General features: G+C 36.6%; 1 protein-coding gene across 8 annotated transcripts in view; it reads left to right on the forward strand.

The window, feature by feature from the left end:
* Window positions 1–21,014, forward strand: part of L3MBTL3 (L3MBTL histone methyl-lysine binding protein 3) — a 77,801-nt gene that overhangs the window by 40,531 nt on the left and 16,256 nt on the right. For all 8 annotated transcript variants that reach the window (XM_021540729.4, XM_085575141.1, XM_021540728.4 and 5 more), the window contains exons 12-16: window positions 5,823–5,899; window positions 7,214–7,299; window positions 9,441–9,551; window positions 11,175–11,289; window positions 14,430–14,532. In XM_021540729.4, coding sequence (XP_021396404.3) covers window positions 5,823–5,899; window positions 7,214–7,299; window positions 9,441–9,551; window positions 11,175–11,289; window positions 14,430–14,532 — 492 coding nt within the window. The remainder of the gene's footprint in view (window positions 1–5,822; window positions 5,900–7,213; window positions 7,300–9,440; window positions 9,552–11,174; window positions 11,290–14,429; window positions 14,533–21,014) is intronic.

Below are 21,014 nucleotides of genomic sequence, written 5' to 3' on the forward strand. Positions count from 1 at the left end.
ATTGTCTGAACCTGGAAATGGAGTGGGGAATCTTTCAGTATGTCGTAACTATGAATTAACTACAGGTCCATCCTATATTCTTCTGTTCCCTTACATCAGATTTGTTTACACACTGATTGATGTTGTCTTATCTTCCTATTTTTTTTGTGTCCAAATGGAAACACAGCCAGGGCTCATGAAAGAGGTGAAGCTGTGCCAGCTTGTTGCTGTTTGTCCACAGGAGAAGTGGTGCAATGGCTGTGCATCCCAGACTTGCTGCATCAGAGGGCTCTGGGTACCCTCGCTCATCCTTGGCTTGGTCTGAACTTCCCCTGCAGAGAAGGTTGTACAGGCAGATTTTGGGATCAGCGTACCAGGAGTGTGTTAAAATACAGTGGCCCATGTGCCATTCTCTGCTCTGTTCCTGTCTGTCTTGCATAGAAAAATGATTTCTGAAGCTTGCTGTGAAAATAAAATAGCTTTTGATTTTTGGAACCATTTTTTGATCTGTATGACTTTTGGAACAGACTGGACTTTGTTGTGAGATTAGGAGGCCAGCCCTGTTCTCCATCACTATTTACTACTTTCCTAGCAGCCAAGTCCTTAAAAGTTGCACTCTGCGTGTTTCATTTTTGAGATAATTAACTTGGCTCCACTCGCTCTTTGAAAGGAACCATCTTTTTGAAGGGGATAGATCATAAAAAAAAGATAAAACAACCTTAAAAAAGTATGAGTCACAGTGCATGCGTTTAACTATTTAAATAGAATGAAACACTATCTGACCCTAAATTTCCTGTGAATCACCACGCAGCTTTCTTACCAGACTTTAAATAGAAAATATTGTAGTGTTTTATGGTAGTACTATACCACCTCTGGATGCATGTTATAACCTCCTGGATTACGTTTTGAGAAGCCCTGACCTAAAATTATACCAGCTTTATACTTGTCAATGATGAAGTATTCTCAATTATGCACTAGATGGGGCTGCAGGATAGTTTTTATGGTTTTCTTCTTTTTCTCTCTCTGTTGGGTGACTGACATCACAATCAAGAACTTGTATAAGTAGTATTCTTGAGGGCACATTATTATTTATGGGTGTATGGGGCATCTGTGTATGAGTGGTTTCTGATGGGTAACATTTTCATTACAGACTGTATCTACACTTATTAAATGAATATCAAAATATTAAAAGGTTTGTTTCCCAAAAGGGAAAACCAGAAATAATTTCAAAACAGAAAATTATTGTAACACATTGTCCAGGACACACATGCACTTATTGTAAAGACAATGCTGACCATTTAATTAAAAATGGCTGTCCAGTTGTCCAGAGTATCAGATGGAAACCTATTTAAGAAAATATTTTGCTGAAATAATTGAGTATTAACTTTTTCAGCAGCAAGCATTATCATCCATCTCTCTTAATTTAGTTAGGATGCACTGTGTATTTGAAACAGATTTGAGGGAAAAATTAGCAGGACAGGTGAAAGTCAATAACAATATTAAGTTGTCTTCTATGTGTGTCTCCCCCATTAGGATGTGCCCTCCTGCTGTGAGTTAAAGACTGCTGAACCTTACATATGTTCCTTTCAGGCAAAGTTGTGCACACACTGGGGAATCACGTTGTCAGCTGGCCTTGGTTTTCCTTGTTGCAGAACTATTTCCTGGCCATTTACATCATGTAGTTCTTCCCTGCTTTGATGTTTTTTCTGTAGTTAAGATGCCCACAACTCAGCAAGCTGTCACTTGTTCTGTCCCTCTGCGTGGCTCTCCTACAGGTTCAGCTGGTGCACTCTGCTGCTTTTGGCTCTACTTTCAGCTTTTTGGATTAGCTTCAGTTTCCAGTATGGATATTAGATTTCTTTTTCTGTCTGCATGTTCTCACACAACAGAAAGAATGGTTCACAAGTGACATGAATTGTTTGGACATTGTAATCTTGTTTTATTACTCGAGTGTGCATTTGTCACGTCTCTACTGCTCAGCAAAAGGTAATGCTGGTGCTCTGCTGTGGTCCAGGTGTAGGTATGTTTTGAGGTGCAAAATCCTTCAGCTCCTGCTAGTGTTGGTAACCTTTTTTGGCCTAGTAAGCATCCTCACAATTCATGGATCATCATGTTTTATGAAGCATGAACTGGGTAATCTGCCTTCTGTTTTGGAACAAAGTAGATAAAAAGCTGTGGGATGTGGCAAATTGATTGTGAAAGGTCAGCATAGCCTTAACATTCCAGTTGACAACTCTCTGGGGCTTTTTCTGATGGACTATTGTTGTTCTTCCAAACTAGATGTATATCCATTGAATAACACATATTAAAGCATAATAGCTTTATTTTAAATTGTGTGTGACTTTTACTGATCTCTACTTTCTATTGCTAAATTAACTGTTAGAAGCTAAAAGGCTGTGTGAAATCAGTAGGTGAAGATGGACTGTGTGATCCAATTTTGCTGGAACAAGGATCTTCCTTTTTCTGGAGTCTACTGCAGTTGAAGAAGCTGCTCATAGGCTTATCTGTAATGACTGGATTTTTCTTTTAAAGCAAATCAAAGTTTGTAGATGTTTCATAGTGCTATTTTGCAATGCTGTTGAATCACAGGCTGCTTTGTGTTCCATGCTCACTGTAATGTCAGAACATCTTCTAGGAATGCATCTTTTATTGCAGCATTCCTTGGTCATTTGCTTCTTCTTGAATCTTCAAGCCAAGAAGTGTGTGCAGTGGCATTCATTTTTCAGAGTTTTATTAAAATGAATGTTCAGACTATGCTTTAGAAATCAAACCAAGCCAAATGCATTTAGAAGGTTTGTCCTGTTAAGTGTTTTTTACACATCTGCTTGATTATTTTAAGTATAATACTGATAATACCATAGTGATCCTCACCATGGGACTTGTTCCCAAATTTAACTTGCAACAGTTTTGAAAATAATTTGTGAACTTTACTTCAAAACATTTTAGGAAGTAAGAGGATATGTCTTTTCAGTAAAGAAGTATACCTCATACATGTAAAATTCCCAGTGTGAGAGGGATCAAAGAGAGGAGTGCTGCCCCATCTTCTTGTTAGCTTCTCTTCAGAGTTACTGTAAAGAGAAAAGAAGAGCCCAGAGGAAGCATGAAGGACTCACAAGTTTTTTCTTATTTTTGGAGGCAAAACATTTCTAGAAATCAGGTGCTCAGTTTTAACAGTGCTAAATTATCACAAAAGGTCTCTTGCTTCCTTTGCTTCCTTTTATTGATGGCAACTTCAGTGATTTAGAGAGTACCTGGTGTGATACTATGAATACTGAATACATACAGTATAGCTTTAGATATTGTAGAAGGACAAAAATGCTGGTATTCATGAACTGAATTAAAATCCTTGGCTATTGTCAGAGCCATTACAGAGTCTGTCTAGGGTAGGTTTTATCTGCTTGGAATTATCTGATTGGCATCATTACAAAGAAATACTAGCAGAATTGTTTCATAGATATAGCCACAAGATAATGATGTTATGTTGGCCAGTATTTTTCATCATTAGTGCTTCTCTCTGTTTAGGTAGAAGGTTAGATGAGTCCTTGTTGTGAGATCATGTTCTGGAGCACCCCAAGCCTGCATTTCTGTTGAAGATTATCCATACTAAGTTTTAGACAACATGTAAAATATTTTTCAGATTAAAAAAAAAAAAAAGTTATTTCAAGTATAATGTACTCTTTCGTTTTTCTTTTATGCAGTGAAGGTTGAAAACTGCAATGTGGTATAGCCCAGGGTCCAGTCTGCAATTTTTTCTGTGCTGTATTTCCTTTTGCAGTCTCTAAAGTTTGTTTGTGTCCCAGATCTGCAGACCTGGTGTTTTGAATCTTAAGACTGTGGAGTGCCTGCATAATTTACCTTTAGTTTCTTCTTCTCTCATGCACCCTTCCTTTCTGGGTAGATATAGATAACGATTATTTTATAACACTCAGAGGGAGCAGCCCCACATGTTTGGTACTTTGCATTAGTAGCTCGGATTGAGGTACAATGGAGAGATTGCCTATTATTCTCCAGCCTAATGATGGAGACATTGACTTCAGAGAGGGATTAAATAGAAACTAGATCATGAGTGGTGTGGTGTTTTGCTCAGTTATTATATGAAGCATGTGTCTTCATGCATGGTTATGCTCTGTTTATTCTTTTCTCATTAAGTATTCGAGAAGTGTTTAGAAAACACAGGAGGCAGACAGGGTGTTTGAATCTAGACAATTGCTTGGGTGCTTAAGGTTTGTTTCTTTATCTCTCCCTGGGGAACTGGGAATGAAGGCCTTAGCTACTTCAACTTACTCAAGCTTCACTTTTTTGGCCTTGCTGGATCCTTGCAGTGAGTGGGACACTGACCTTGTGGCCACTGGAGAGATGGAAATGCTGGTGGGGTTCTCCAGAAGAGAGAGGCGGGGCATAGCTGGAAATATTTGATGTCAGCTTCTGAAACACGTTTAGGGATAGGAAATAGTGGAGGAGAGAGGTGGTGTATTATGAAACTGAATTTATTTAACTAAAGAAGAACTTAGGTGGGGTAGGCTCCTAAGAGAAGTGAGGTCCTTAAGGGCAGATGTATATGGGTATTATATGGTTATAATACATGAATTTTCAGCTAAATAGAGGCAAGTGGTGTGGTTGCACAGTGTAGTGCAGTGCCATGCAGAGTGATGCTGGCCTTTTGTGTCAGCAGCATGTTTCTTAGTCATCTTGGCTACATAAATACAATGTATTTCATTAATAAAGTACTGTCAATTGTTTGGCAAACTCAAAAACCTTCAGTAAGTATCAATGCACGTGTAGGGATGGTGCATGTTTCACAGCGGAGCCTGATAGCTTTTACTTTTTCTGTAGACCAGTCTTACTTTTTATCTTTACTAATAATATTGAGTATGAATATAATAATTGTAGTATTATGTACACTGTGTTTTATTGTGCAAAATATGTTATGTTATGAAATAATATCCTAATATGCAATAAAGATAAATTGTGAGCAATCTCTTGCTGCTTGACACATGCCAGCACATGTAGCTCACCCTGCCTCTGTTAGTCTTCTGTGGCTCTATTGGCATGCCAGAGGCAACAGCAGTAGTGCAGAATAGGATGCACTTTACAGAAAATATGGGAAGTTGTTAACCCTTTGAGTAAGAGAGTTTGGTCTGTTTTTTAAGAGCAGTTTGCAGTGTTGGATCACTAATTCTTTCATGTAGCTTGGGGCCTAAAATGCTTCTTTTATTGTTTTTGTTTTTGTTTGGGTTTTTAGTTTGTTTTTTTTTTTTCCCCCAGAGTTTTTTCAGACTTACTTTTCTTATGTGCTGCTGGGTTACAGTAACATGTTTATACCTCCATTTAAGTCACTCAGAATCCAGTTTTGAATTTTTGCTTGCTATTGGCACTGCATTGCAGTTATATGTGGTTTTCTCCTCCGCCTCCAGGTTCAACCTAGACCATTAATCAAGATCTTTAAGTTTGTGGTTTCAAATTTTGATCTTGGCATTGCAAGACTCCATCTGGCTTTGATGAGATTATGGTATTCTTGCAACTAGCCAACATGATTCTACCAAGAATCTCTGCTTGGGAATTTTTCAGAATCATCACAGCTTCTCAAAAGAGATGTACCATTAATTTAAAGGACTTTATTTTCATTATCTCCAGCAAAATTGTAAATAAAGCCTTATGCTTGCATAGGTGGTTAAAAGTCTGTGATAGATGCGTTTGTGTCTTCAGGTTATGTTTGCAGTTTAAGTTGAAGGTGTTGTGGGTTGTTAGGAATTTAAGTCTCTCTTGTAGGTCTTGGTTTGTAAGCATAATAGGATGTCTGAAGAGCTGCATTTTCAGGTCCTTTTTTTCTCCCCTTCCTCCAGGTGTGAAGCAGCTAGCCCACATATTCATCCTGTTGGATGGTGTAAAGAACATAAAAGAACTCTCATCACCCCGCCAGGTTTGTAAATTGTTACATGTCTGAAAGATTTAAGGTGGCTATAGTCAGTTAGCATCATTCAAATTTACCATAAGGTTTCTGGTACCTCTTCTGAATTTTTTTCTGTAATGAGGAATTGATATTTACAGAGCTGTAAATTTTTTACAGGACTTAATATATTGAAAATAGAAGTATAATAGATGTTTGGCATTCAGTATGCAAATATATACTGATTTAGTAAAGAGACATCTACTCAAAAGATATCCCTTGAAATCTGACCAAGTTTGTAATTTTGGCTGAATGGCTGACAAGTACTGTAAAACTCACATTCTGAAAAAATTGTATTATTGGGATTAAAGAATCAAACTTGTAAGGAGTCTTTGAAATGAAGGAAAATGCAATGAGAGAGATGATAAAGAAGGAAGTGTATTCATTAGTGTGAAACTTGAGATATTTTTCAGGATGATTGTGTATGGCTGGATGACCTAAATACCCTGTTGTACAAAGTGGCATCTGGTGTCTTGAGCATGGAAAGTTTTAATTGGTTAAAACTGACTTGGACAAAAATTCTAATAGCCAGCAATCTTGAAAAGTCATAAGCAGTCTGTCTGCCAGGAGGTTAATTGCAGCCTGTTATTCAGTGAATCCCTTGTAAAGCAAATTAGAATTGGTTTTGTTCTCTTCTAGCTTATGAATACTAACATTTAAACTTCAAGTGAAACTTGTGGTGCAGAGTGAAGTTGAAGGACAGGCACTGCCTTTTCTTTAACAGCCAAGCTGTCTTTGTGTTTCTTCCCTAGAGTGTTTATAAACATGGCATTTTCTGAGAAAGGCAACATCTTCTTTGATGATGTCTGTAGATTATTCATAAATGCCCAGGCTATTTTGTTAGAAACTTAATAAAAAATTGCTCACTAAAAGACTAACAAGTAGTCCAGTGTGCTCAACTGTGGTACAAAGCTATCACTGATTTAGATTGTTTACCAGTGAATGACTGTTCATTACTTGAATTCATTTCCTCAGTTAAGTGGACAGATTTTTCCAGTCCACATTATTTATATTGTAGAGGGAATCACAGAGTATCCTCATATCCAAAGCAGTTGTGTACAGTAGCTACTCAATAGTGTGCATGAGAGGATTGTTGACTCTTTTAACCTGTATGGTGAATTTAGCAGAGACAATTTAGAACAGCTTTTCTTGCAATTATTTTATAAGTCCCATGTATTAATCAAAACAGTATTGTTAAAGTGCTAGGCACTCTGTAAATTAGACATTAACTTCATTTTTTTTCACTGCTGTGTTTAATTTTGATCATGTTTCTTTCGTCTGTGCCAGATTATCCACATGCTAAGCATTTTTCTTGGGAGAAGTATTTGGAAGAAACCAGTTCATTACCTGCACCTGCAAGGGCTTTTAAAGTGGTGAGAAAATGCTTAAGTTTCTTTCATGATTTTAAGTTCATGTAATTAATTTGTTTAAGAAGATAATACAAATATGGTGTTCCTATGTTTCCAAATGTATCCAATTAATTAGTTGCATATAGGTGGTTTATTTTTATGTAAGTTTGCAGTTCACTGTTAGAAATCAGATTATTATAAATAACTATTAATGTATTATTTTAATTATTATAATGGGATTAAATGCTACAAATATATTACTAATTGGTGTAATTTGCTATGGAAAATTACTGCCTAATTATTACAAATAATGAGATAGGTACTGAGTCATGATGACATATTTTGCAGATCTGTATTTCTGTACATTTTATATGGTGCAATAGACACAGTGTAAAAATGAATGTAAGAGATTAGTCTGCTTGTCCATCTAGTCAATTGTCTTGGGCTTGTTTTCAATGCCCTTTAGCAGACTTTTTCTTCTGCAAGCTTGCAGCTAGGGCACGTGGGCAGCATCCATAGGAAGCTCCCCAGCTTAACTATGGTGTTTGTGAGCAACATCTTTTTCCTTTCTCTTTGTACTTGCTAGTTTCTTTCAGTGATCCATCTTTTTGAGCTCTTAAGATTTCAGTGATGGTCACTACTGCAGAAAGGAATCACACAATGGCTTGAGCTGGAAAGGACCTTAAATATCATCTGGTTCCAATCCCCCTGTCATGGACAGGGACACCTTCCACTAGACCAGGTTGCTCAGAGCTCCATCCAGCCTGGCCTGGAACACTTCCAGGGGTTGGACATCCACATTTCTAGGCAACCTGTTCAAGTGCCCCATCATCCTCACAGTAAAGTATCATTTCCTAATATCTTACCTAAACCTACTCTCTTTTAGGTTGAAATCATTTCCCCTTGTCCTGTCACTACATGCCCTTGTAAAAAGGCCCCTCTCCATCTTGTAGGCTCCCTTCAGATACTGAAAGGCTGTAATTAGATCACCCCTAAACCATCTCTTTTCTAGGCTGGACAAACCCAATTCTCTGAGGCTTTCCTTATAGGAGAGATGCTCCATCCCTCTGTTCATCTTGGGTTGCTGTTGGGAGGCAGCAGTGGGTGGTGGTAGCTCCCAGCCCTTGTCTCACAGCACTCTGAAGCCTGTTTGCCTCAGCTTTTCATATTAGAGATGCTCATTCTCAACTTCGCCAAGAGCTGGATTAACAAATTAACATTAATAAACAAATGTGGTGTTTATTATTATTTAATTTCTGGGGTCAGTAGATTACCAGAGATTATTCATGACCTGCAGTTTATCACCCCAAAGTGTGTCTGTTTTAGTAATGTTTCTCAATCTTACATTCTCAGCACACATACCTCAAGCAAGGATTAAGAACTTATTTGGTTATAGCTGAGATAGTAACACTGTTTTGTGTTGTATTGTGGGAGAAAATTGAGTACTTAAACTGCAGCTGAAGGAAAAACACCAACTCTGCAAGTCCTATAGTGACAGATACATTATTTTCACAAAAATTAGAATAAACCTCATAACTTGTCTTGTGAATGTGTTCCTTTAAAATATAAATAATTTTGCTTTAATTTTCATAACTACAGATGACAAACACAAAATCTGATACTCCTACCAAAGACACTAATTTTATCAAAATAGTATTACAAACCCAGGCATTTGGTCCTGTTTGTTACTGTTATGCTGTGAATTAGTTATGTTTTCAGTAGGAGACTGAAAAAGGGTTTGATTCATGAAACAAAAATACATACCAGAAAACACAAATATGTCTTCTGTAGACAATTTCATAGACATTTCAGGCAGGTGGTATGTCATGCCTTATTAAATACTGTAATGAAACTGTTGGTGCAAACCTCCAGGAAAACTTTTCTAGAGAATTTAGAAAAAAAACTGATTCAAACCAAAGATACCCATTTACATACTTGGATGGCTTAATCCAGTCCATTCCAGGAAAACCTGGAATCCCAAAGTGGTTACTTTGTTGCACTATATTGATAACACTGAATTATGTTTTTATGCTTGAATTTCTAATAGAGGGAAGGCAAATTTGAAAAAATAAAGGTATAAAGTTTTTGATGGATTATATCTATTTTATAGCTGCATCAGTTTTTGAGGTTTTGTTATTTCACATAGTATTGTTGTTTTTTTCTAGAAACCTTCTCATGGCTTTCAGAAAAATATGAAACTTGAAGTGGTTGACAAGAGAAATCCAGTATTTATCAGAGTAGCAACCATTGTAGATACTGATGACTATAGAATAAAAGTAAGTTTCTCTGTCTTATTGTACTATCCTACTTAAATAAATGATGAGGACTTTGTAAAACTGAAATCCCATAGTTGTAATATTAACCATAGAAAGAAATGAGTGGTATTGCTCTGTCCTGCTGAGCTTTTGCTCTTGCATTTCACTAATTGATAGATGCATAATTCCTTTGGAATGGGTTGTTTTATTGTCCTCTTAGTTGTGCTGAGGTGGATAGTTAGAGAGCAGAGTTGAATATATTGGAAAATTGCTTTGGGAATAGTTGATGGGAGACAATTGTCTATTCTGTCAAGAAATGTGATTATTTAATAACAAGTGTCAAAGGGCTGCTTTGATATTTGTATTAGGGACTGTAAAATATTTGGTTTAGGTGAATTGAATCTGTCTCTATAAGTTTCTAAAGGGAAAAGAGAAATATATGTGAGATGTGAAAGAGCCCTGATCTTTTGTCCTTTCTCAGTGATTTCTGCAATTCTGAAGTTTCTGTTAATTATGGGCTTTGGATTGGATTAAGCTAAGTTAAGGTATTTTTAATGTGTTTTGCAGAATTTGTGTACTTGAATTAATTTTCTTTCATTGTATGAAACCAGTCTCCACTCTGAAGGCCTTAAGTATTAGAAGGGCTAAGGTATACCAGATATCCAATTAGAAATTAAAGATGTGTATGTTTGCAGTTTGCACAGATTTAGTAGGCATACCTGTTACTTCAAGTAGGAGATGCTGACGTTTCATTTTGATTTATCTGAATTAACTGCTGGTAGGAAGTCATCAGAACTAGTATCTTCACACCTATACATTTTCTACTTCAAGTTGGACACGCAAAATAAAAAAAAGGAAACAAAAAAAATCCCATCCCAAAATAAAGAAAAATCCCACTCCCCAGTCTAATGCATTAAATGACAGGATTTGTACTTCTAGGGCAGTAATTTGACTCTAGTATCTGTTGAAAGAGCTCTGTTTGTGCGTTTCTGTGTGTACGTGCATCCACACCTGGGCGTGTGAGAGATCCGAGGGATTTACTGGTCCACAGGTCATGCAAGATTTGAAGATACTTAGCTTTCATGTGAAAAATGTATGCATAACCCATACTGGGGCTGTCCTGCAAAGTCACATGATTAATTTGCAGTTTCAACTCAATCTTGTATAGCCTGATTTTAGTAAAATTTTTGCTTGTATGATGGAGGGATTGTTTGTCTTTTATAGATGAATTCCATTTTTTGTAGTCCTTTGCTTTACTGCTTTGCTCTTCTTAAATCCAGTTCAAACAAGAGATTTCAAAACATTTGGATTTTTGTGTGTTTTTTTGAGAGATGAAAAAGGCAGACATTCATGCTTTAATTTAAGTATTAATGTGAGAACTAATGTGAGAACTGCATTATTTCTGGGATTTGAGCCTGACAACACAGTAAACAACCATATGACATGTGGTTGTTTATTGTTTACTTTAGTGAGAGTATGCCTGAGTCCAGAATGTAAAATACATGTACTTTCTGTGTAACTTAAATAGTTCTCTGAAAGTGACTTCTCTACTGGACATGTCATTTCTAGAGACTACTCAGGTAAACTAATTTTATGGAGAATTTTCCTGATCTAAAATGCACTATTCTCCTTTTTGTATTTTAGGTTCATTTTGATGGCTGGGATAGTATTTATGATTATTGGACTGATGTTGACAGCCCTGATATCCATCCTGCAGGCTGGTGTACAAAAACTGGACACCCTCTTCAGCCCCCACTTAGTAAGGGAAACCACACTGTAATGTAATGATGTTAAAAGGCATGTGTGCTGTGCTATCATTTTTCCCTGGCAGTGCCATTCAAAGAAAAGAAGCCACTAGGATATGCAAAATAATTGCAAATGTGACATTGAGTGCAAAATCAACAGCCAGTAGTTAATCACTTTTTAGTAGTTTATTGACCCTTACTACAATGGAATTACAAGAACCACAGTCAAAACCAGAAGTGATGTAAAAGATCTGTTGTGTAAAATCCTGGCCCTCTCAGAGCCAGCACTGAAACTGCTGTGGCACTCAGTAGGGGTGTGGGGTATCACTCTTAAGATCCTTTGTTCACATCTCTCTTGATGGTTACTCTGCTTTTTGGCTCAAAGGAGTCCAGAGTGCTCTGAGAAGGCGCTGTTTTCAAATGCTGTGGCAAATCCTCAAAAACAGTGAACTTCCTTTTCTTCTTCAGCTGAGCAAAAAGGGATTAATGGTGCCCACTTTGAAAATAAGTGTACCAGAAGCATGGTACCAATCATAACACTAGATTTACCAGCTTGTCCTCTCTGGGGATTTTGTTTTACTTATTGAAGAAGTAAGAGAGGTTGCAGGAGGAAGAGACTTTTTGGTAACTATATCTCTGCCTAGTCCACTGTGTTTCTGGATAATGACAGTGAGATCACTTTAGCCAAACTTTGAACAGATGAGTTTTTAAGAGTGTGCTCTTCTCTGAGATTAGTTTATGTAGTGACTTTGAGGTATGGTTTGCACAAGTGCTGAGTATACACAGCTATAACAAGGTCAGAAACAACTGTGCTTGGAAAATAAGAAATGCTGAGCAATGCCAAGTACTCAGGAAAAAAATTAATGTAAAATAACTGAGGTAAGTCACACACAGTGTGAATATGTTACCTTAAAAATCACAATACCTCAATTCAATGTCTCTAAATGCCAAGAAGAAATTATTCCTATCTGGGGAGTGATCAGAGTATATTCATTATTTTTCTGAGCACTCCAGCAGTACAGTGATGACTGCCTGTTAGGAAGTTAATCATTCTGCCTTCAGAATCTGAATAGAGTGCCATAAGTGCAAAAGCACAAAGTGAATAATGAGGAGACAGGATGCTGCATATCTGCTTCTTAATCTGAGATGTGCTGTCCTGTGTGCTGAATGAGCAGCCCAGTGGGAAAAATAGTCTGTGGTCACATAAATAAAAATTGTATCGAATGCCAGAAGAGCTGAATAAGGTTACAACATTTCTATTATGTAAAATAAAAATTTTAGTCTAGGTGGGAGTATAAAAAATGTAAATTCTTTTTTTTGGAGACATTTAAAAGAAACAAGGTACAGGTGCCTATGTAACATGTCATCTCCTCTAGGTGGTGGCTTAGGAGGCACTGCTCATCCCTTTTAGGATGTGACTGGTAGAAGTAAATTTCTGTTAAGATACAAAAATTAAGATGGATGATATGACAGGAGAGGAGGTTGACCATCTGTTAAATAGGGACAAAATAATAATCTACACAAATACTTATAATATATAATAACTACTGAATAAAATATTAATCCAACAATATGACTTTGTTTATTACCATGTAGAACACTTTTAAAATGTTAATATTGCTTTCAGGTAAGTTAAAAGACATTTCCAGACTTCTGGAGGGGTTTCACGAGGAGGGAAGAAAATATATTGCACGACAGTTTCTGTCTCAGTCTGTATGATAGGACTTTCAACAATGAAGTCCAGATCCCTGCCTTTCACAGTAGCAGCTCTGTGTGAATGCTGTGCAATGTTAGCAATATTAGTCTATAGCAGTTCCCACTATTCATATATTCATACTCTTTTCAGATGTAATTAAGTTATCATGAAGGATTATGACCATTCTGATAGCAGTCAGGGAATTAAGAGCCAAGTATTGGTGTTGATTTTAACATTGTTTCACAGTGATGCAAACAGCAGCTTCTCACATAAGCATGGGCAACTAGTTGTAATTTAGAAAATTACATTTTTTAAAGAGTTCAAATTTTTTAAGTGAAGAGAGAACAGTTATAGGGAGTTAATTTTTTCAAAATCAGGACATCAGTGAAGCAAGATTTCTCTTTACAGAAATGTCCCTATTCAGATAACTCCTCCTCTGAGCCACTTGCATGATTTCTATATAAAGGTAGAAAAGGTAAAATTCCCTGTTCTCTCACCAATTACAGTCATTAAAGGCTATAGAAGTCTTTGGACTTCAGTGTAGTGATAGTTTTGTAATTTTTGCATAGCTGGAACACTTGGTAAGAAAAGCTTTTATACTGCTGTAATTATACATAATAATTCTATCTTTCATTATCCATCTGCGAGCAAGAATCTTTCATCTGGAAAAATATTTAAATGGACTTTTTCATGTCTGTATTGTTATCTGTAGGGGAAGATACAAGTTCATATGCTGTTCAAGAAGAACTGGTACTAGAGGGGGACAGTGCATTCCTGCAGAGGCACAGCAGGGTGTTCCCAGTGTCACGTACTGGAGCACGGCTGTCTCTCACTTGCTGTGAAACTGTGGGTTATGTATTATGTTAGCTTGGGCCTCAAAGCTCCTTTTGGCATGCATCCTTTAATGTCTCTGCAGGCATCATTGTTACAGGCTGATGAAAATCAGGTAGACACATAAATTCAGAGAAGTGAAAAAGTCAAAAATCTCCTGATGGCTTGTTCTTTTCAGTAGTATTTTCAGCTTTCATTTTCACATCTCTTTTACTGGAAAACATCAGCTAATGTATAAGGACAGTACACATTACAGACATATCCCTGTCTTTAGGAACAGGGATAGGGTAACTTAATTTTTCTGTGCTCTTAAAAAACAACCAGGTTCCAACTAAATGTAGATAGTAGAAGAGAAATTTGATGTCATGCATCTCCTCCAAGATTTATGTTCTTTATATAAATGTAGTTCTGTTGTAGAGATTTATTTGCACGGAATAAAATTATTTCTCCAGTGGATTAGGTTGTTTAAAACTCCGTCATGCTTTTACAGAATGTATTATTAAAGTATTTCTGTTTACTTACTTCTTCATGCTTGCTACAATGCACTGGTATTCATGCATAACTATATAGCTTTTAAGTATTAGATAATTTTCTTAAATCTTATTTGTGATTTCACCTGGCATGCAGGTCCCTTGGAACTGGTTGAAGCTTTAGAGCATGGAGGGTGTCCCACAGCAGGATGTAAGGGAGTTGGACACATTAAAAGAGCAAGACATATCGGCCATCATAGGTATGTTCTGTGAAACTGATTTTATTCTTTCAGTTGAGGGATGTGTGCAGATGGTTCTTCTAAATTGTTGTTCATAAGGAAATAAATCCAAGCTGGAAAAAAAAATAGGAAATCTTGTAGACCTAAATATGCAGTTATTTCAGTTGCCATGGTGAGCATGCTGAAATAAACATTTGCAATCTGTAACTTCATTTCACCAGGGTGTGCTGAGATGAGACTTGCTGTACATTACTTTTTGTCACAATTGGTAGATTCAGTTACTCTGTATTTTGTTCCTTTGAGGATTCCTCGGCTTGCTGTCCAGTTTGCAAAATGTTACAGACAGATATGAATAAAGCAATAACTTTTGAACATTTTGAAATATGAGGCCACTGATTTTATTATGGCTTGGGTGTTTTTGTTCTGCTTGGTTGGTAAGGGTAAGGATTTGCTTGTTGGCTTGGAGCAATGCTAGAAAGGAAATTCCAATTGACGTATTCCCAAATGACAACTTGCTGCTTCTATTTAGTGTTTCTAAAGATGCTTAGTTGGACATCTATCTGAAGTATAATACAGAAATATTATATATATTATATATATGGATATCCCATCCTAGAGAGTAGTCGATATTAGCACAGGAGAATGGAATGGAGGGGACAGAGACACAATGACCGAGTAAATGGGAAACATTTCCCAAGTTGAAATTTTATTATTTTAAAAATAGTTACAATGTGGGGTGAATCCAGACTGTTTCAGTAAGGGATGTACAAATAATATAGTATGTTAAGTTGAGACTTAGAATAAATATCATCCTGTTACCTTTTAGCAAATTAGAGCTTCCAAAAGTTGTAATTTTTCCATTACACAGTCATAGAATTCTCAAATGTCCTACCACTTTGTTCTTCCTTCTCTCTGATGTGGTTAGTGCACTGTTTTTTGGTTATTTATTTATGCATTTTTTTAAAGTATATTTTCAAACTGCCTTGATCCAAGATCTTTTCACATTTTTGATGAGACAGTTATGTCCTGTTGACTCAAATTACACTACAAGGTTTTGTTGGTCTATCACCATGTGCTTAGGTCCTGACTAATCCCTATCAAAGATATCTGGCTGGTAAAACTTACTGAATTACTGCATTTTGATATGCAAAAGGCATCTTCTGCTGCAAGTTCTTCCCTGTCTGCTGCAGAAGCATTGTTTGTGCTGTTAGGAGCAGAAGAGCTCCTGATGCTAGGACAGGCTTTATCCCCAGGTTTTATCCAGGAAGGGATATAGCTAGGATAGCTTCAGTGACAAAACTTGTCGCAGCATGAACTGGGATGGAGTTGCCATGACACAGTATGCCACATCACTGTCTTTCAGACTATTCTCACCCTATTCTGGTTGTCTTTTTCTGTCTGTTATTTTTCTTTTGTTGTTGGGTTTTTTCTCCCAGTTTTTCTACCTTCCCTTTTGTACTTTCCCTTTATTTCACTCAGCAAATAGGGTAACTCCTTAAACAGTCAAGTCAGTCCATAACTGCATTGTAACCTTCTGTATTCATAGCATTAGTCCACTGGAAATGTGAACTAAACTACATTTGCCTAAAAGGCTTTCTGACTGCTTATCTGAAACCCCTTTGATTTCAAATTCTAGTAGACTTGAGTCTTGTGTGATTTATTATTGCATTTAATCTGGGAGGCAATAAATTCCAATTCCTTATCAAGTGCTATCTCAATTATTTAGAACGAGGTGGGCATACCATGGGTTTCAGTCCAAAGTTGAAACTTAAGAAAAAAGAAAGGAAGTAAATTTGTCTGAACAGTTTTTCATTTATGATGTCTCTAAATAAACATTGGCAATAAAAGTTCTAATGTTTTAGATGGAAAGGATGAGTAAGAGTAATGTCTATTTATTTTGTGCAGCCTTTGCTTTTATAGCTACCTTTTCCATGCTTTTTAAAGGTCGTAATACTTACTCATCCTGAATATTGAGAAAAGAAACAAACTCATGGCATTTCATTGTGCTTTTTTTACTGTAGTCTAAGCAATCCAATTATTTGTACATTAACTGATAGTTCTAGGGAATAAAAATATAACCAAGGAGATATTGTTGAACATAAGACAGATATTTGCTGTTTCATAGCAAATATATTTTACCAGTAACTATCTTATTCATTAGCTATTGATTTGCCCTCTGTGATTATATTCTAGTTTTGTTCTTGAGTAAAGAAGAACAAAACTAGAATATTTTCCACATTTTTCTGTGGAAAATATTGAAATTTGTTCTCTTCTGGAGCCTACAGACTTGAGGGTCCAGGTTTCCACAAAAATTCTAACATTGTACCACCACTTTTTTCCTGAACTAACCAAGAGATTTGGAATTTTGTACTATTTTCCACATCAGGTAGGACTCCCATGGCTCTTTTTTCTTGTCAACCTTTAAATGAATTTATCCATGCTTATCTTGTTTTTTGTGATGAGGTGCAACGCATAAATGCCTGTGTGCAGAAAAGATGATAATTTAAAATGCTAAGTAGTTCTGAAATAATTTTGAGAGCTTGTTCCTTAGGAATCAGATGAAAGCCTTGGTGGTTAATTATATAGCAGTGCTAAAGCATTTACTTTTTAGAAAAGTTGATGTTACTAAGGGCTTGGTATCTCTCAACAGTTGATCTAGGGTTACGTGTGGCTCAGCTGAAACAGCCTGACGTACAGGTTGTTAGCGTTGTGCAGATCACCTGCATATTTATTACTGTGAATTGTATACCCTGGTGTTTAATGCATGCAGTAATTCTCAAGTTCAAGCAAGAGTGTGAAGAGGTCAGTTGTAAGTAGTTCATTAGAGTTTTGAGTCAATTCTTCATGAGTAAGGATTTTTGCCAGAATCTTCAAACTTCCCATGCGTTATGTGTAAGTTGAAGTGCTGTGGTAGGGGCTGTGTCGTAAGAGAACACATGTTGTATAAACATGGAAACCTCAGCTCAGCAGGAAGTCACATCTTTTTTTCAGTGGTTTTTGATGCCAGTCTCAAGGTCATTGGTACCAGCCAAATCCATTCTAAAGCATTCTTTATTTCTTGATTCACATTTAGACTGTTGAAACAGCTTTCTCCTGAAAAATATGTGCTTTGATGATAAACACGTACTGAAAGAGAATAGGTAATATTGATTGTTTTGAGACTAGTTTAAAAATGTTTTCATAAAGTTTGAAGTCAAGAGATCACTTAACAAAATCCATCAGCAAAAAAAAAGGCTGCTCTAGACAGTCTAATCCATCCATTGGTCCAGTCTGGAGCCCTCATACAGCTCTCATACGGCTTCATCTGTTGGCAGTGCTCAGCAGTAACCTGGTCACATTTCCAACCAGTACAGCTGAACCAGGAGATCTGTCTGTGTCTTGATACAGGTTTACAAAATATTCCAAGTGTTCATAAAGACTAATAATCTAGATTTAAAAGTACTTCGTATTCTTAGACCATACAGAGTGCTGCCTTACTGTTCTTTAGTTTAAGAGAGAATCCTGGCCTATGTTCCTTTCTGATATTAGGTGCAGCTGAGAGTATTCTGTCTGGATTCTGTACTTCAGAAAATTTCATAGCATACTGCTATGAGATAGGAGCATCTTCAAACGTCTGGAGAAGACTAAGGTCCATCACTATCAGCAGCCCAGTTTTATCCTCCTACCCTTGAACTTTACAGAAAAGAGATAGATATGTAACTGCACCTAGAGATAGATCTTGAGTGTGATAGAAGAACAGTTGCAAATAAACACAGGTGGGATATGCTACTTCTTTTCCATCTGACAATTCTAGAAAGGGCTAGAAATGTAAAACCTCTATTGACTTGAAAATCCCAGGCCTGTAATTGGAATGGTTCATTGCCTTTTTCTCTCTTCATCTTTCATGATTCAGTAAAAACAGAAACTTATTTTAACGCTCAATTTTTACTCAGCATATGCAGGACTTTGGAAGCAGTTGCTCCCTTTCCTTGGAAAACTGTGTCATGGATGCTCATATTGCCAGCCAGGCTGCTGCCATTTCAGTGGTGCCCTGCAGACAGCTAATTTTTGTGCTGTACTGATCCTTCAGCATTTGGAGATGGCTGACTACTCGTGTGTTTGCCAGGTGGTATTAATATGAATGTTGGTTTACTGAGGCAGCTCCAATGATAATTGAGATCTTCGTGTTGGACTGGTTCCAAAGCTGTGGGGCAGTTCCAGGGGCTGTACAGCCCTGTCAGAAGAATAGCAGAGGTCTCACATCAAGTACCTGCTGCTTTTGCTTCCTGACATTCTTCCTGAGCCTCTGGCAGATGCTGGAACCCTCAAGCCAAGGACATCTGATCATTTTGGAAAATAACTTCTGAACTTGTGCTGTTTTCAAAATGATGTGCTAAAGCAGAATGTAAGCTGGAGCAAAAATTCAGGTTTAAGGTGATAGAAGAGTTAAAAAGCCTTATTTAATATTAAATAACCTAAACACCAAGATTTCTGAGCTCTTGAGATGAGTTGTGTTAAAAACTTACAGTCCTATATAAATTGAATACTTCTATTATGTAGGAATAACAAGATTATTTTTTTTCATTCTTTGTAATAGACAAGTTAAAGTGAACTGAAGGCTGGAGGCATTGAGATTCAGGAGGAATTACTGATTGATCCAAAGCCATACAAAGGTTCATTCATTATGTGTTTTGTTGGAACCAAGCTAACAGTGGAAACCACATGGGTTCTTTCTGTTGAGTCAAGGAACAGTAACATCAAAAGACTATCAAGGAGGTTTTTAAAGACTGTACAGCCACTTGAATGATTAATTACAGAGTAAAAGTCATCTGAATCTAGTGTTCCAAAGCATTGTTAATATTATAACTATTGTTGACTGAAACTGTCATTCAACTTCTGTTTTTCCAGAAAATACTTAAGGGAAAGGTAGTATATAAGCAGGCAAGTTATAATAAAGGACTGAATTTTTAGGCTTTTTCTTAGGGTACTTTTTTTGTTTTGGTTCGGGTTTTTTTTTTTAATTAAAAACTTTTAGTGGTGTTGATAAACAGAAAAGCTGCTGGAGTCTGACAATTATATTTTCAGATTTCATTGGGAGTGTAACGCTTGCTTAATAATACACAACTGAAGTTAAACACCACATTGGTAGTATTCAGTGTTTCCTTGTGACAGCCCTTTAACTTCTCAGAAACATTGCTCAAATCATTTCTGTGAGCCTAGGAAGCCAAAAGAAAATTACATGCTTTGTCCTATAGCAATGGCAGAACTGAGATTAACCAATATATTAATGAATTTCTGAAAACGGTATTTTATCACAGTGGTGTTTGTCACAGCAAGAACTTAAATCACACTAGCACTGGTGCCTTAAAACCTTTTTCTGAGCAGAAGCCTTTATCTTTTATTTTGTATTTCTTTTGAAAGGGAAAAAAGACATCATTGTGATAGATGCAGCAGCATAAGTCATCTGGCAGAGGCTAGTCCTAAGACAGACAAAACCAGTAGGTTGAGAATAAATGTAAATAGACGTATATAAACAGATTTAAAATAAAATGCCCCATTCTGCTTAAGAGAAAGTAGAAATAAAAGGTGAATGTTCCAAGTTAATTACTATTTGTATATTTTGTTCTGTGTCTCTTAAAAATTTCATTAACAAAAGCATACCATAGTTCAAGTTTAGTGTTTTATAGCCAGTTGGGTGGCTGGAATCTAACTGATTTGGATGTGCAAACAAAAAGCTCCTCAGAAGAAGGCAAAAAGATGACTTGTGTCATTGTATCACCTGGGGATATGGCTGCTTGTCCCTTTTTAGCACTGTACAGACTCTTATGGAACAACATCTACGTGGAATAGCCTTAACAGAGATCTCATCTTGATTAGAAAAGCAAAAGCTATTCTGTTTTTTTCTCCATAATTCAAGTTCAGCATAGCTACTCAAGGATTTAAAAATAATAATATAATATTAAAAAAAGAAAAAGTTGATACAGTCTTGTTTTCAAATGAGCCAACTGAAGAAATCAAATATACTGTCGATATCCTGTCTTCAAGCCCAGCAAGGGCTGACTGACTTGGACTTAAGGAATTTTCTCCTTTTATGCAAGTGCTGATAGAAATGTAAATTTCCACCAACTTTTTGTTTATCTTGGCAACATCAAAATTAGATTACCAATATTGGTCCAACCCCATTATAGGAGCTGTTACGTACTCAGTCTGAACTCAGAGCTTTCTTGGTAAGGGAAGAGGAGAGTGTACAGCATATTTTAAATTAAAAGGTCTTTTTCTTTTTTAATACTGTGCCTTTTAGAAAAAAAACTATAGTGAAAGCTGTGTTTTTCTATTAATTTTTGAAATTTGGAGGTGACAGGGCACATGGCTGTCAAGGTAGAGTTGTTCATATTAGACTGTTCTCTTTGGAAATCATGCATGTAACTCTCAGTGAAACAAATGAAACATTGCAGTGATTTATGCAAAGACAGGTAGTTACAGTAGCTTCTTTCTTGAAAAGAAAATAAGCAAAATTGTAGAAA

Source organism: Lonchura striata, chromosome 3, assembly GCF_050655825.1.
Source record: "Lonchura striata isolate lonStrDom1 chromosome 3, ASM5065582v1, whole genome shotgun sequence".
Classification (NCBI taxonomy): domain Eukaryota; kingdom Metazoa; phylum Chordata; class Aves; order Passeriformes; family Estrildidae; genus Lonchura; species Lonchura striata.